General features: G+C 39.1%; 3 protein-coding genes across 4 annotated transcripts; 1 reads left to right on the top strand and 2 right to left on the bottom strand.

Annotated features, from left to right (window-relative positions):
• Positions 1 to 1540: 1540 nt before the first annotated feature.
• LOC117917551 (pentatricopeptide repeat-containing protein At3g49710-like) lies at positions 1541 to 4152 on the top strand. The gene is given in 2 exon segments (XM_034833864.1): positions 1541 to 2829; positions 2832 to 4152. Coding segments are annotated over 2 exon segments (2157 nt in total). The 5' UTR covers positions 1541 to 1604; the 3' UTR covers positions 3764 to 4152.
• Positions 4153 to 4380: 228 nt separating this feature from the next.
• On the bottom strand, positions 4381 to 8734 carry LOC117917553 (probable pectin methylesterase CGR2). Of its 2 annotated transcripts, none has more exons than XM_034833867.1 (7): positions 8568 to 8734; positions 7469 to 7618; positions 7251 to 7290; positions 6999 to 7040; positions 5979 to 6353; positions 5165 to 5220; positions 4381 to 4765 (listed from the first exon to the last, which is right to left on the bottom strand). In XM_034833867.1, the coding sequence occupies exons 2-7, from the start codon at positions 7589 to 7591 to the stop codon at positions 4613 to 4615; spliced, it is 789 nt and encodes a 262-aa protein (XP_034689758.1). In that variant the 5' UTR covers positions 7592 to 7618; positions 8568 to 8734; the 3' UTR covers positions 4381 to 4612. The 2 variants fall into 2 exon arrangements, with proteins under 2 accessions (XP_034689758.1, XP_034689757.1); XM_034833866.1 differs by having other exon boundaries at positions 7469 to 7625; positions 8568 to 8732.
• A 467-nt stretch (positions 8735 to 9201) lies between these two features.
• Positions 9202 to 16495, bottom strand: LOC117917552 (GTP-binding protein At3g49725, chloroplastic). Its single transcript, XM_034833865.1, has 13 exons — positions 15953 to 16495; positions 15669 to 15733; positions 15503 to 15565; positions 15279 to 15368; positions 15068 to 15180; positions 14393 to 14461; positions 11940 to 12084; positions 11800 to 11855; positions 11583 to 11633; positions 11387 to 11441; positions 11242 to 11298; positions 10339 to 10458; positions 9202 to 10256 (listed from the first exon to the last, which is right to left on the bottom strand). Exons 1-13 carry the CDS (start codon positions 16407 to 16409, stop codon positions 9738 to 9740), a joined length of 1860 nt encoding a protein of 619 aa, XP_034689756.1. The 5' UTR covers positions 16410 to 16495; the 3' UTR covers positions 9202 to 9737.
• Positions 16496 to 16642: the final 147 nt, after the last annotated feature.

Here is a 16642-nt window from a genome sequence, read left to right as displayed (position 1 = left end):
GCACCTCAGATGGGGACTCATCCAGCCCAGATTGAAAGTGATCTTAGTTAAGGATGGCCTACACTTCAATTTTTTAGCTTCCTGGGCCCATCGATTTTTTACAGCCTGGAGATTGAATTAAGGTTGCTCTTCAAAACCCTAATACTCATCTGTCCTTCAATGATTTATAGCTAGCCAACTGTTCATCCAGCCACTTCCTTGAGCAATTTTCCATTTTGGTAGTGCATGCATGCTATTCAAATAACCCTAGACTTGTTCTTATCATGGATTCGCAAATCCATTAAATCGGGAGCAAGAGGCCCTGGCAATATGGGCCCATATAGATCAGTCAGGTTTAGGAGGTTTCCATCAAGTTATAAAGGTTTGGGCCCAGTATTTTTAACTGGGTTATAGACTCACAGTTCCCATATGAAATCTAGGGTGATGCCACAGATGTGGTTCTTGAACGGGGGACACCCAAATTCGATGGGTCAGGTGTGTAGCCATATTTATCACAAATGGGTCCAGATCCAGTAGGGGATGGACCCAATGTGTACAAACCCAACATGTGATGCACAAAGCATATGTTTCAATGTGGAGTCCCGTGGGAGGCATGTTATAGGCACTGCACCATGTCCTTGCCACTTGCAATAGGTGAAAATATGGTGGTCAGCTGCAAGTCATAGGGCTGACTGACTTGACTGCTTTGGTCCGTACCCCTCTTGTTGCCCACCTGAAATGATATGGTAGCCCGACATTCAAAAACTTCCATGCTACTCACCCTCCACACCCAATACCCCTAAATTCTCCCTCTCAGGCACACCATGTTACATGCCTCCTAAACACTTGGTCATTTTCAATTGTCATTTTTTTAACTTTGTGGAATAATTCAAACATTTCGGAGTTAATATGGATATGTCAGCAGATAATCTGGAGACAATGATGAAATTGAGAGCAGTCCTGAGCGAAGCATGTCCATGGTTTGTTCAAGACATAGGAAGTTATGTCTTTGATTTAAAATTGGTTGGAAATTCTGCTGTTTTTCTTGAAAGAAAATCGTATAGTACTCTCTGAGACCCTCCAAGGAATTGCTTAATTATTTCATATCAACTCAACGAGACGTTCTATATATTTTTTTAATAAAATAAAATAAATGATTCATATCGTTGTTTTTGAAAAGTATTCAAAGAGGAGAGCGTGTTGCACACGCTTGAATGAGCGGCATTATTAATTAAAAATGGACATGACTCCTGAACCTCTGCAAACGCTTGGAAGATTTTAATATTTTATTACTTTCACACGGTGGGAAGGCAAATTGGGCCAAATGGATCAGTCCGTTCCACCAGAAATTAGATGTGAGTTTGGCCCATGGGCTAGATTCAGGATGGGCTTGCTTGGGCCTCGAGTTGAGCTGAGCCAAAGATCCTTGCCATGGTATCTAAGAGGCTCAGCCCATAATTAATCCTCGCACGCAGTTCAAACCCAGTGGCCCAGTCTGTCTAAGCCCAACTCACATGGACGACATCGGAATTAATAAGAGGCCTTGAGAACTTGACTTAACGTGGAGGGACTTTTCAGATGAAAACTGGAGTGGAGGCTAATGCCACTAGGCCTTGAGACGTTAGATGAACCAAATCTCATGGACCCTCCAACGCTTCCGCCACCTATTGAAAACATGCATTGCCGAGAGAGACCTGTCAACGGGCAAATCACTTCATTCCTTGTATATCAAGTCCTTTATCCCTCCTTCGACCTACTTCTCCAACCACTTCATCCTCCTCTACTCCAAATGTGGTCGCCTTGCTTGGGCTCGCAAGGCCTTCCAAGACATTTCAGACCCCAATGTCTTTTCATTCAACGCCATCATCGCTGCCTACGCAAAAGAGTCACGCCCACTCATTGCCCACCAGCTGTTCGACCAAATTCCCCAACCAGACCTTGTTTCCTACAACACGCTCATCTCTGCTTATGCTGACTGCGGGGAGACCGCGCCTGCGCTTGGCCTTTTTAGCGGAATGAGAGAGATGGGGCTTGATATGGATGGCTTCACTCTCTCTGCTGTCATCACGGCTTGCTGTGATGATGTTGGTTTGATCGGTCAGTTGCATTCGGTGGCGGTTTCGAGTGGGTTTGATTCTTATGTTTCGGTGAACAATGCGCTTCTCACGTATTATGGCAAGAACGGGGATTTGGATGACGCGAAGCGGGTGTTTTACGGGATGGGTGGGATAAGAGATGAGGTGTCTTGGAATTCTATGATTGTGGCGTATGGGCAACACCAGGAAGGATCAAAAGCGCTGGGATTGTTTCAGGAAATGGTTCGAAGAGGGCTAAGTGTTGATATGTTCACTTTGGCGAGTGTTTTGACTGCGTTTACCTGCTTGGAGGATCTTTCTGGTGGCCTTCAATTTCATGGTCAGTTGATTAAAACTGGGTTCCATCAGAATTCCCATGTTGGGAGTGGTTTGATTGATTTATACTCCAAATGTGGAGGTGGTATGTCAGATTGTAGAAAAGTTTTTGAAGAGATTACTGAACCGGATTTGGTTCTTTGGAACACTATGGTTTCTGGCTACTCCCAGAATGAGGAATTCTCAGAAGATGCTCTTGAATGTTTCCTGCAAATGCAAAGGATTGGTTATCGGCCTAATGATTGCAGCTTTGTGTGCGTGATTAGTGCATGCTCCAATTTGTCATCTCCATCTCAGGGAAAACAGATCCATTCTTTGGCACTCAAGTCTGACATACCTTCAAATCGAATTTCAGTGGATAATGCCCTGATTGCAATGTACTCAAAATGTGGAAATCTTCAAGATGCTAGACGTTTATTTGATAGAATGGCGGAGCATAATACGTCTCTTTAAATTCGATGATAGCGGGTTATGCACAGCATGGGATTGAAATGGAATCATTACATCTTTTCCAGTGGATGCTGGAGAGGCAGATTGCTCCCACAAGTATAACTTTCATTTCTGTCCTTTCTGCATGTGCTCACACCGGAAGGGTTGAGGAAGGTTGGAATTATTTTAATATGATGAAAGAAAAATTCAATATTGAACCCGAAGCAGAACACTATTCATGCATGATTGACCTTCTGGGACGAGCAGGCAAACTGAGCGAAGCTGAGAACTTGATTGCGAGGATGCCCTTTAACCCTGGCTCCATTGGCTGGGCATCATTGCTTGGTGCTTGTAGAACCCATGGGAACATAGAGCTGGCAGTAAAGGCAGCCAACCAGGTTCTTCAGCTAGAACCTTCAAATGCTGCTCCTTATGTCGTGCTTTCGAATATGTACGCGAGTGCAGGCAGATGGGAGGAGGTAGCAACCGTTAGAAAGTTTATGCGAGATAGGGGTGTAAAGAAGAAACCAGGATGCAGTTGGATTGAGGTGAAGAAGAGAATACATGTGTTTGTGGCTGAAGATAGTTCACATCCAATGATAAAGGAAATTTATGAGTTCTTGGAGGAGATGTCAGGGAAGATGAAGCGAGCTGGGTATGTGCCAGATGTGAGATGGGCTTTGGTCAAGGATGATGGAACAAGGGGAGGAGAGAAGGAGATACGGCTAGGGCACCACAGTGAGAAGCTAGCTGTTGCATTTGGGTTGATCTCAACTAAAGATGGGGAACCTATACTCGTGGTGAAGAACCTTCGAATATGTGGAGATTGTCACAACGCGATCAAATTTATCTCTGCCATAGCTGGGAGGGAGATTACTGTTAGGGATGCTCACAGGTTTCATTGCTTCAAGGAAGGGCAATGCTCTTGTGGGGATTATTGGTGATGGTTTGGCATGTCCGTTTAACTTTTCAAGTCTCTTGAGCCTTGAACGGAGCAAGCAAGGCTATATGACACCTGGGGAAGGCAATGACTCACTGAATTTGGGGATACACCACAGTTCCAGAAATAGCACTGATTGATGGAGAAGCTCATGAAAACCTTGTCAAGAGCGGCTTCTTGTTCCTTATCTACTGGTCGAGTTTGAAACAATCTTGTTCTTTTTTCCCAGATCAAATAATCCCCACTAGGAAAAGCCCAAGCTGGCTCGCTGGACACTGTTAAAACCCTGATAGATTATACTGGCAGGGAGAATTTTTTTTCTTCATTAATAGACAACATGTACCACCATTTTTATAGTAAAATTGAAGTTGATAGATTTTGTGTTCTTTATAATTCTAACCTCTTGCCACTGGCATCATTGTACTAATTTTATCGACATTTGGGTTTGGTACATTCTTCCCTTGGCCAAGCATCAGCCCTTCCTTACCCTACTTACACGGTTACACCGAGAAAGAACATTTGGACACTTTGGACTATATCATGGTAATTTCAAGGAAAAAAAAAAAGGAACCAGAAGGAGATTAGAATGGATTTGAACTTCCAGATCTTGTAAAGAGCATATCAAGAATACCAAATTTTGTGAGCATTTACTAGGAGAAAAATGTGAGCTAGCTTCCCATCAAATTTCAATTAATAAATATTTGACTATGTTCAGGACATAGAATAGGATGATATGATGAATATCTTGTTCACTAAATTGACTCTGCATAAGCCGTGTTTTTGCTATCCTTTGGATTTGTTGCAATAACTCCCAAGAAGGGTGAAGAACTTTAACTTGATGACTTTTCATCAATCAATGGTATGAGTTGAGGTGAAACACCTGGCATGCTGGCTTGTAAGACTTCTTGGCTGCAGCCTGATCAAACTTTTTGATGGCAGCTTCATTCTCTTCTAAGCTGGTCTGAACAAAATACCGTATCCACCAAGATGAGCTTCGCATTTTTGCCTTCACACAGAAAAAAGGCATTGGGATATGTCATATTTTAATCAAACTGAGGTTTTAGTGATAGAATTCAATGTTACTGACCAGAAACGAACCCCATAATAAAACAAGGCCTGCCAAAAACAAAATTTTCCATACCCTTTTGTCTCACTCCATAATAAACCAATCATCTCAGCAGATGCACTCATGTTTTTTCAATTTTCAGGCATGAAATGTAACAATGTTACAATTTTTTTTGGACTAATCTTTTGTTTGTTCTCTTTATAAAATTAAATATTCCACTCCGTATCTTCCTGTTGTTATTACCAAGTTGCCATTATTTGATTGCTTTACTGTAAGTTCTAATCATAAAAATTTTGTATGGAACAAGTAAAATTGTACAAGCAGTAGATCGCCACTTACTGGCCGTCCAAATTTGGATAACTCTGCAACTTTAGCTTTCTGTTGACCAGGAAGACCTACACAGAAATTGAAAACAGTGAAAACTCATTAACATTAACCACTTTTTATGTCAATTGAACTTTTAGCGCTAGAAAAATTACAGATGAAGTTTATTTGCCCAAGCAAACAAACTGCTGAAGTTCACCCGGAGGAACCTGGGAGAGATACAACATGCAATTAAACAATCATTTAGAAATCTATTTATGTCCAACAGGAAAGTCACCTAAACACTAAAGAAGTTTGTATTGCTTCTAAATCGTTGATTGTGATGAAAGGGTAATTATAGGAGTTTCTTTCACCGTCAACTATCAAATGAAAACCAAAGCTAAGAGGCAAGAGAAAATATATGATATCATCCCTATTCACAAAATTACCAACCTAGCAGAGAGAGTGCAATAGCTTATCATCACATCAATTGGGAGGTTACTAAGGTTGCTCATGCATTGACCAAAAAGGATAGCTAGACAGAGAGACCAGAACAGCTTATCATCGCATCAATGGGGAGGTTACCGAAATTGCTGGTGTATTGGCCAAAAAAGATGTAGCTAGAATGAAATTATTTCCTAAATCATCAAGTAAAACAAAAATTCTACCAAATACGACATATTTATATTTAGCAAAATTTCTATAGCATGACTTTTTTTATAGGTTTTTTTCTTTCTTTCTACTTGGAATAAAACTTGGAATTCCCCATCCCATCCCACCCCAACCCCTTGCCACTAGAGCTAGGCCTCAAGAGCCTCTTATGACGAATATAAATATTTCAGGGAATTACCTGCAAAAATAACAAGACCATCACTGGACACCCTTGCCAAATCAGGAAGAGTCTTGTTCAAGTACTTTGGAGAAAGGTAATCCAATGCATCTGACACAATAACAAGAGAAAATGACTTTGGCCTGTAGGGCATAGGGAATTTGATATCAGCCACACGAACAATGCTTTTACGGACAAGACTTTTGCAGCTCCCATCAGCATCCTCTATGTCATATGGTTCTACACCCCATGCTTCTGTTTCCTCCTCCTTTAACAATTTAGAGACCACTGAACAGGTATCAGGGCCCACATGCAAAACTTTGCGCATGCTGTCACCATATGCTTTCTTTAGAATAGGTATTGCTCTCTGAACTTCTAAGGTGCATGAAAAATCACCTACATGCATTGACATATTTGAGTCTTTCTGCAGGAGATAAATAGTTCCATCCTAATAAAATGAAATTCCAACTACCACTATCATGAAGGTTAAAGATAGTGCTAATGGTTCTTAACGACAAAATATTTTCTGGTGCTTTAGCCATACCAGTTCAAACCTCATTTTTTTGGCCAGAATTTCAATAGCAACTTGAGAAGGAAATAATATATTACTAAAAAGCTAAAACCGATTAGCATTATGAAATGGCAAAATTAAAAATAAAAACAAAAATGAAAATCTAAGTCTCAAGAACTGGTAGAGGGTTACAGCCTTTATCTATAAAGATAAAGGGTAGGAATATTTCAAGGTGACCAACTCGTTATACTGAATCCACGAGGTAACCATAAGAAGCACATAATAATACAAGAAATTATCTTGAATAACATTTTTGGAGTTCAAGTCAAAAGTTAGAATTTCCTTTCAATCATTTCCACTATGGAAAAACAAATGTTAGTCTTCTGTATGGCCATTTACAAGAGAAGAAAAGATCCATGGGCAGCAACATTACTGAACAAAATTAGACAAGAAGTCATAGCACTCCATCCTGCAGACTCCTGAACAAGAAATCCAACAAGATGAGAATAAAAGAGCCAAAAAATTTTTACCTTCAACCTTACTAAAAGCTTCCTTGTCACGACCAAATAGACCTGTATTGTGAAAAACAAGATTGAAATCAATTTAAAGAAAGAAAAATGTACAACTGTCTAGAATTTCAAAGCAAGTATGGAAAATCAAGACATGAGAATCATCCTAAGATTAAAAGTGTAATGGTTCATGTTGTAGATAGCTATCTATGAAACCAAGAAGCCAAGTTCCCATGACTAGCCCATTGAATTGAAAGAAAAGCAAATACAGACCTGACCCACTATAAGAATAAGCAACAAGAAGGAATGCCCCCTGCATGTTTCAAGAAAAAGAATCAGAACTTGTATTGTCAGCCAGAACCATTTGTGGTGTTTCTCAAAGTGGGGAAATATTTGGGCAACGATAACCAATTAACCATAATCTTTAAATGAAGTAATAACCAATGCTAGAAATTGTCAAAAGGAAAAGGTGAATCAGAGATAAGAAATACCAGAAGAACAAGACCAATGGATAATAAGGGAGAAGAGCGTGATTTTGAATGTAAGGCTCCTGCAAATGGAATGCTTCCACTGTCCACAAAGCGCCGTGAGGGATTTACTTGTCTCCTTGACATGACTACTCTTGTAATACAAAAATCAGCCTAAGGACTTCAAATGGTAAAGATAAATTAGTGCAAAGGAAACAAACAGCATAATATTAGCTTTCCTTTTTCAATAGACATCAGAGAGATAGACTTAAATTGTTTGCTGATATGAAGCAGGTTGTGGAAGAAATCATCCAAACTTTCTCATAATAAAGATGGACACAAGCTCATCAAAATTTAACAAAATTCCCTTATAGCTCACCATTCATCCCAGGAAACAGAAGAATGAATTAATGATACACAAAATATGACCAGGAAAAATCAAACAACCACCATTTATTCTAGTGATACATCTCCTTCCCCTTGCATGCTGTAAAAAAGTGGTGGAAACAACTTTCATTTGATTTAGAAATAAAATTTTAAATCTTAAACTATAATTATTCATTATTTTGGATCAGATTGACTGCCAAACTGCCCAACATGAGTATTTCTGTTAGTTGAGATTGGAAACCATAAGCAACCAAACAGCAGATGAAATAAATTAGGGAACTCCCATTTTATGCTAGAAAATTAAAGACAGCAAAGCTAACTAATCAACGTGTAAGCTAACATAATTGAATCATCAGCGTATCCATAATGTATAGCGGCAAGTGTGATTGGCAAACTTCACAATTAAAAATTAAAACAGGCATCAATTTTCTGAAAACAAGCTGGAGAAATCTAATCACATCAAGAAATCCATAATAGAAAGAAGAAAAAGAAAAAGGGGTGAGTAGAATATGTATTGCACATAGATCCGCGAATTGTTTGCATCACAACATGGATCGAAAATTTAGTTTGTTCCTGAGAAACTAACCTTCGGTTTATTATGAGAAAAAAGCAAGGAAAAGAAAAAGAATGGTTTGCGTCGATTACAATCGGAAACGAAGGAAAAGCAAGGAAAGGAGAAATCAAAATGCGGAAACATAATGAAAATTGGGGGATGGAGGAGTGAAGATTTGTTCACCTGAGAGGAAGAGGAGTGAAGATCCAACAGGGTGCTGGATCTGGATCTGGAATTGGTGTGAGCGTGTGGAGAGTGTTGAGCGGCTGATGCCGAGAGTTGAAATAAGGAGCGAGTTGTATGGCGGGGCACTGTGGCGCATGATAATTCACATTCCACTGGGATGTGCGTGTCGGCGGTGATTTATTTTGAGGGGTACTTCTGTCCTTTACTCATACGTTTCTTGATATGTTATCTAGAGATGAGGGTACAGTTGTTATCAGATTTGTAAATTCCCTTCGTTTTCCCCGGAGCCTTTAATAACCGACATGACTACCAGATCCTGTCTATGTTGATGCCGGATTCTTTTTAATTTAATGCAATGATAGGCGAGGGCAATTGCACAGTAGAAAATGGAGGCCGATTATAACTATTTTACCATTGTTTTCGTGGTGAAGCCCATTTTCAGTTGGAGGGGCACGGAATGGCATTTCCCAAAGAGTACTACTGATCATTGGCTTGATGGCGGTATAACGTCCTGAGTTGTTCAGGCTTTAAGATGGTGTCTGAGATAGCATTAAGCATCAATGATTCATCTTGTTGGTTGAGCCGGACTAGCATATGAGACATCAAATCTTACCCAAAAAAGAGATGTATGTTAAATCTAAATGATCAAAAAGAATATTTATGTGTACATGTAACCTATTGAAGGTATAATGCCCACCACTGACTTCTCTGGAACCTTTTAACAACCAGATTGGAATGCAGTAGCAAATTATATGCATCCGGATCTACTGCTGGGAATGGCAACAAGGAAAATATTACATCGAAATAAATGAGAGCTTATACTCAATACATTCTTTTAGGACAAAAATGCCCCATCTTTATCAGCACTTGCATTGAAAAAACAAAACTCCTGATAGATCAGATACCACACAAATACACACCAACAGGAATTATTAGAAAGAGAATTAAACATCTCCGTCTTAAGTGCCATTCAGCACGGTGCAGACCCATGAGTGATAACTTACTGCAAGACTGTAATTATCCTCCAAAATCATTCTCTTCCATGCCAGGCGCTTGATGGCAAGAGATATTTAGTAGAGTTAATCCGGATTCTGGAGTTACTGATCATCCCTTTCAACAAGCTTTGGTAAGGTGTTCAAACTAGCTGGGGAGGATCAAAGCGTGCTATCATTCAACAGCCACTCCAACATCTTCTGTATGGGGAGGCCTCCATTTACGATCAAAGTAATTTCTTTCCGGTACCTTCTGGGTCTCTAGCTTCTCATCAATAAGTGCCAACAATTCTTGCAAGCCAACTCCCATTACTGCTGATGTTTTGACATGTGGAATGCACTGAGGTTGAGAGCATGAATCTTTCTCAGTCATCCTCCTATCCTTAAAGGACTCACTTTGTTGATCATCCATAGTCTTCCATCCAGGAGGACTGCCTTGGTCATCTTCAATCCCTTCACCACCTCCTGACAGCCAACCATCAGAGTAATCACCTTCATGATCATCCATGGTCTCTTGAACATCACCAGAGGACAGTTCTGATACAATATCATTTTCATCATCATCATCAACAGGTTCTGCTGATAGCTCGGATGGCATATCATCATCCTCTGCTCCTGATAAACTGTCAACCACATCATCCTCACCATTATCTAGATATTTATCAGTGCCCATTTCCTCTTCTTGAAGATCAATCTGAGAATATCTCAGAATTCAAAAAATATGATATGGGAAAATTACTATTTAGGGTAGAGAGTAGGGTTGAAGTAAGCAGTACCTTATTCCAGACTTCAAGCATGTTCTGAAGCTTCTCCTCAGATACTCCTATCTGCTGGAGAACTTGCAAGACAATTGACCGTTGCTCATCAAGATCTGGTGCACTGGAGTCTAGCACATGCTGTGAAGGAGACAAAATAGATCTTATTATATCTTACCTCACATAGCCAGGAAAGAACCTAGTTCAATTGAAAGATCCCAGCTCAATTGCTAACTCATACATAGAAGATTATTATGGCAAGGGCATGAGGAAACATGTGTAGGAAAAATAAAGAAGAAAAATCATCTGGAAGTTCATCTCTTGGACATTTTTTAACGTCAAATTTGGTTTAGAGCATAACACATTCACCAGCATGAGCATCTATTCTGGAAACCACCTTGATACTGTTTTTCAATTAACAAAATGTACATGCAACCATATCCCAGAAAAAAGAAAAATAACAAATTTATGCATAGAAAACATGATAATATGTTTTCTATGCATGTTTTGTTGTTTTCTATCAAACAAAAAATAAATAAAAAATAGAAAACATGAAAATAGAAAACCCTTCTGGAAAAGGGTTCTCCAGGAAATCCTTTCGATACGCTCTAAGCAACCCATTTCTTGGTCAACATGTAGACTTAGAAAAGAGCAATTACAGATGCCCATGTCTGTTTTCCTTCTAAAGAGTTCTGTGTCCCTTATCTTTTATCTTCATTTTATACCACCTTTTTGCATGGTAAAGGGGAGATTGTTACAAAACTTTCTGATTAGTCAAGACATAGCGTCCACAAAGGGAAAAAAAATGGGCTCCTCATTTGATATTGTGTTACTACGATAAATTCAAAAGATCAAGATAGTATACAGAACTGAGAAGCAAAATCCTCAAATCCAGCAAAAGAAAGGGCAAGAGTCAATTCATACCACTAGTAAGTCTGCTTCCACCACTTCTTCCAAGGTTGCATGAAATGCTTCCACTAACTAGAAAAATAAGTCGTATGTGAATAGCTAAAATAACTGAGAATGATTAATCAAATGAATAAAGCAGTTCCAAGTACTCCCCAGCTACCTGGACAGGCAAATCTGATATAAATCCCACCGTATCACTGAGAAGCACTTTCCTCCTAAACATTAAATGTTCAAACAGATTAGGGGAGGAAGAGTTCTATTATTATCATAAAAAGGTAATAAATGGAACACCATTTCTATAATTTTCCAAACATTACCAACAAAAAAAAATATAGAATTGAGTAGTGATCAAATACCCTGAAGGAAGAATAACACTCCTCAATCTAGGATCCACTGTTGCAAATAATCTGCATAAGGTGAAAATCCACATGGAGATCCAATAATTAGTCTCGTATGGTTGACATGGAACCGACCAGCCGAAAGAGGAAAAAAATTAGAAGTTAATACTAAAATCAAATATTAAGATATGGTATATAAAAATGAATAACAGATAGCACAGGTAGTTGGAAATACCGATCATCACTAAACAAATCACTCTCTGAGAGAGCACTAACTAATGTAGATTTCCCCTGTAAAAAAAAAGTGGAAACCATGTTATAGTATTTTTATTGTAGCAAGCAAAAAGCAATTGCAATAGAATTTTGACCACCTACAGCATTTGTGTACCCAACAATAGCAACAGTGGCTAAACCCTGACCATTTGAACCTCCACGCCTTTTGCGAGAAGCACGTTGCAAAGCTCGTGTACGACGAACTGCTTCAATTTGGGATAACAAATGATTCCGCCGTTCTAAAATTCTAAGATTACAATAGAGTTGGGATATACATGCAGGCAAGTTAGTAAATTGCAAATTTAGACAGCAACCAATGAGTAGCTAATATTTCATCAATTGATTAGAAATATTTCTATCGGCACAAACTACTCATATCCCATGCATAAATAATAAACAACATCAGTGAAGTAAAAGAAAGCAACTAATCTTCATAACTAACTGTTCTAAGCAATTTTAATCTCCAAATCCGCAGAATCCAATCTGCGAAGTATTACCAGTGTTACACAAGTTAGGTGCAAGTATCAAATGTAGGTGTGCCTATTATCACGGACTTAGTCTTTTCCTAAGCTTGTGCGGCACTTAGACAAGTCAAACCCTTGATCTTGCTAAGTCAGCTTTACTCCCGATATTTAGCTTGCTAGGCTAAGATGCTCGCAACTTAGAAGCTTTAGAGGGCGTACTAGGCAACTCTTAAAGAATGGAAGGTTTTATTGCTCAAAGGAAGCTTTACAAGTGCTTTGGAACTCACTTGCTTGGTGCTTTGGCCAAATGAGGTCCTCACCTATTTATAGGCACCAATGGAACCCTCTGGAACCTTGGAGGGTTCCTTACAACACAAGAATAATCTAGAACACCCTACACAATTCTATGTACAAGAATATACAAGAGATCTTTAGAATTCTCTAGAAAGTCTTGAGACTCCTCTCATGCCTTCTACCATAGTGTAGAGATGTGAGGACATCTCTAGGCATTTCTAAAACTTTCCACATTCTTCCCATCAATGGCTAAGTGTAGGAGTCTCCAAAAGCTTCCTAGGCTCTATATAAACCCCTGGGGAGACTCATTTGAAGCATCATGTGACACTATGCTCCAATCCAAACCACTCCAAATCCCATGATACAGAGAACCAGCCAAAAAAAGTTCCTAATGGGCATGGGTACATGATTACAGAGTAGATACAAACTTATATAAATAATACATGAAGTTAATAACTAAGAAAATAATCAATTTTATATCAGTTAAAAGATATAATTGCAGTACTCCAGGTACAGGATTGATTATCACATTTTATTTTTGTAAGAAATACTTATAAATCAAAATTTCTAACAGCTAAAGAAGTTGATGACCAATTCAACAGATTATCAATTCTTCTTATGACAAGTCCAGTTGATTTGCATACAGTTCAATGGGCTCAAATCCCAACATCATCACAACCCACCCAAATTCCTCCATACAAGTCAGATTCTGTGAGTGTGTGGTGTGTGTGTGACATATCCCTTCTTCAATGTGAGAAGCAGCCTAGTCTTACCATCAGAGTACTTTCTACAATTTTGATTGCCAACAGCTGTTTCAGGCCTTGATTTGTTTTACCTATTAAAAGAATGTATTCTCCAACACCATTTTACTTTTATCTTATAAAATTTTCTCCCCCCATTATAAAGGTTGTGGTTTGCCCACATTGTTCCTGTTAACCCGTCCTACTCTGTTCTTAGGACGAGTTCCTTAGTTCTTCTACATCATGCTGACTGCTAAAATACTTGGTTTTTGTTTGCATAGGCCCACGTATGTTGGTTAGGTTATCATGACATGTGAGAATTGATGATAGGATCTCGTGCCATTCAAAAAGGTATCCCAGGATCTCATTGATCTAGACTAGCCTATACTTCTCTTTTTATGGGCAATTCCAAAACTTGTTAAACTTCTGGTCTTTCAGGGTTCAATCATCAAATAAGTTATACGAATTGGATTAAATCCATCTGAGGGCACTTTGAGGAGTGAACTTAAATGAATATTCCTTGTAATTCAATCAATTCACCCAGCCCAACCTAAACCAAGCTTGACACAATCTTGAAAAGTTAAGCTCCAGTTGACAGGTGCGTAGAGATCAGGATTGGCTGGGAACTTGGGTCAGGGTGGGGCCCTATCTGGTCCAGGGCACCCTAATTGCAGGACCAAGTGTTTCTAAGAAGAAATTTTAAGCTGAAATGGACCAAAGTCACTAAAGCTCTCGCAAATACTTGGATTCACTCAGACCTAAAACCTCATCATGAGGATGTAGTTGAGCTTCCAAAACTCAATTGAATTACTTTTTGATGGAAACCGATACCTCTTACAGTCAACCATAAAGAAAAATGCTAATGACATGAAAGTCATTTGGGAAAAACTGTCAAACATCTGATGAAGTAAACAATTTTGTTCTGACATAGCAGGCAATTGTTTTATGGTCTCATGAACTGAGCATACATAGAGGAACAATCTTTATGCGCACAAAGAAAATAACAACTAAAGCATCTAGGAAACAAGATAATTTTATGAAATACTATGGAACAAACCTTCGTCTTTGAAGCTGAAGTTCAGTTTCTCCTGCACCACTAATAAAACCACGCCCACCGCTTCCTCTCCTGTGATAGACACTCATGGTTGTCAGATTTTGGTCTAGGGATTAGAAAATAATCATATATGCATGTACAGAGAGAAAGTGAGTGAGAGAGAGAGAAAGAGAGGGCAATATAAATTAATTTTAACTCAGTCTATGTAGCATTTAATGTTCTAAACTGATAAATCAAGAGCAATAAAGAATTATAAACTAAATCATCCTGAATGTAACAACCTAAGCTGATTTCTTAAGAAACATTTGGAGTCAAATAATACTGCAACCAATGGGTACCAAGCTATCGACATCATACCCAATCAGAAATGAACAATGAGTGGCAAGATAAGATAAGCCTATCAGTAAAAAAGAATCTCTTTTTATGAGGCAAAACTTCAGGGAAATTGCATATCTTGATATTTTTGGTCGACTGGAAGATTGAGAGTAACTACACCATGTTTGGACCCAGTTTATTCCACCAAGAAGACAAAGAGTTCAATTTTTGTGTGTTAGTATATGTGTCAACACACTCTTGGTAAAGCTATTGCTATATTTTGCCTCCTACTCTTCGCGTCCACACATGCTGAATAAATTTATGGTTTAGCACTTTTCTATTGCACTTCTGGCAGTAACTCACCCCCGGGCACTAACTACTTCAGTTTCCCCAGTTGCTCCAAAAGTATAGCGTCCATCAGGACCACGAACACGGACAAGCCTGGTCCTTTTATACATTAGAGCTGCTAGTTCAGCCTGCGAAACCAAAAAAGTTCCCAAGAGATTCATTAAAGCAATTATTTACAACAAGATAAAACTAGAGTGTAAAGAAGAAAATGGAATTACAACAATACCTGCAGCTTTGCTTCTTTGGTCTGGGCGTGAGCATTAAATATCTCAATTATCAGGCCCACACGATCCAAAACGGGTTTGCCCCAGGCCCGCTGCCATTTGAAGTTGGAATGTAAGAAAAACAATGTACCATAATCATCTCTTTTCAGAAAGATGCAAGCAAGGCAGTAGCTTTTTCTAACTTGTCCACCAATACATAGAGACAAATTCAATAATCACAACTTGCCTCCAAATTCCGTTGCTGAATCCCCGATAGAATTGTATTTACATAAACAGCGTCAATTTCACCCTGTTAATACCAGAAATAAAGTTTAAGTTCCATGATCATATGCCACAAAATTTCTGCATTGAAATAGAGAATCAAATGACAATTAGGAAATAAAGATCCTTGCCTTAGATTCCACAGCATTAAGATGGCATTTAACTGTATCTACTGTCCCTGGTCCAAAATATGTGTCTGCAATTACAAAATAATAGATACGTCTATACATTAGATACGCTGACCCTAGTTGAATTGCTGTACAGAGTTTAATCAAGTAGAATTTCATGTTTCTTAGCGGCCGGTTAGCAGCTAATAAGAAATCAACCATTTTAATCCTTTTTCTTTTCCTGCGTTTTCTCAACAACCAAATAAAGAAGCTTTAAATTACACAACGAAACAATTTCAGAAACCGACCTGACCGGTACTTAGAAGATCTAACAGCTGGATTTTGAACAACAACATGTGGGGGCAACCCCTTCTCACAAAGCTCAGTATCGTAATATCCATCTCGCTGTTCTTCGAGGGAATTGGCAAGGTTGATAGCTTCATCGAGCTTCGCCTGCAATAGGGTATCGGGCCGCAGACGAGGTTGGACCACAAACAGCTTCGGAGGGCTTTTCGGGTCTCTGTTGAACAAGGATGCGTCGTTATATGGGTCTTCCTTTTTCTGTAGCAATGGTGTTTGAGAGAATGAGGAAGAGAGGATTGAAATGGGAGGGAACTGGAGATTTGGTGGAATAGAAGATGGGTTCGTAGGTAGTGTCAATGGTGAGTGATATGGTTTCAAGTGCAAAGAAGGTTGGGTTATGAAATTTAGGGATTGGGGTAGAGACCTGAGAGGGCTCCGTAAGAAGGAGATGGTTCTGAACATTTGGGAGTTCTGTATACGGGTTCTTTTTGGTTTGCTCCGTGACAATATGAGATAGGCCCCTTCAGTGACCAGACAGATAACCGAGCACTATGGCCTCGTCCGTTGCCCTGTTATGGGTGTAAAAACGAGTTGTTACTTGTTGGGTCGATTTTTTAAGAAAAATCAATCCAACCAAAGATTTTAAAAAATTAAATCAAATCAAAGTTATTTAATATCGATTTTATTTTATTTGA

The sequence above is a fragment of the Vitis riparia genome, chromosome 7, assembly GCF_004353265.1.
Source record: "Vitis riparia cultivar Riparia Gloire de Montpellier isolate 1030 chromosome 7, EGFV_Vit.rip_1.0, whole genome shotgun sequence".
NCBI lineage: Eukaryota > Viridiplantae > Streptophyta > Magnoliopsida > Vitales > Vitaceae > Vitis > Vitis riparia.
The sequence above is the reverse complement of the archived record's forward strand: the minus strand, read 5'-3'. Positions and strand labels throughout refer to the sequence as shown.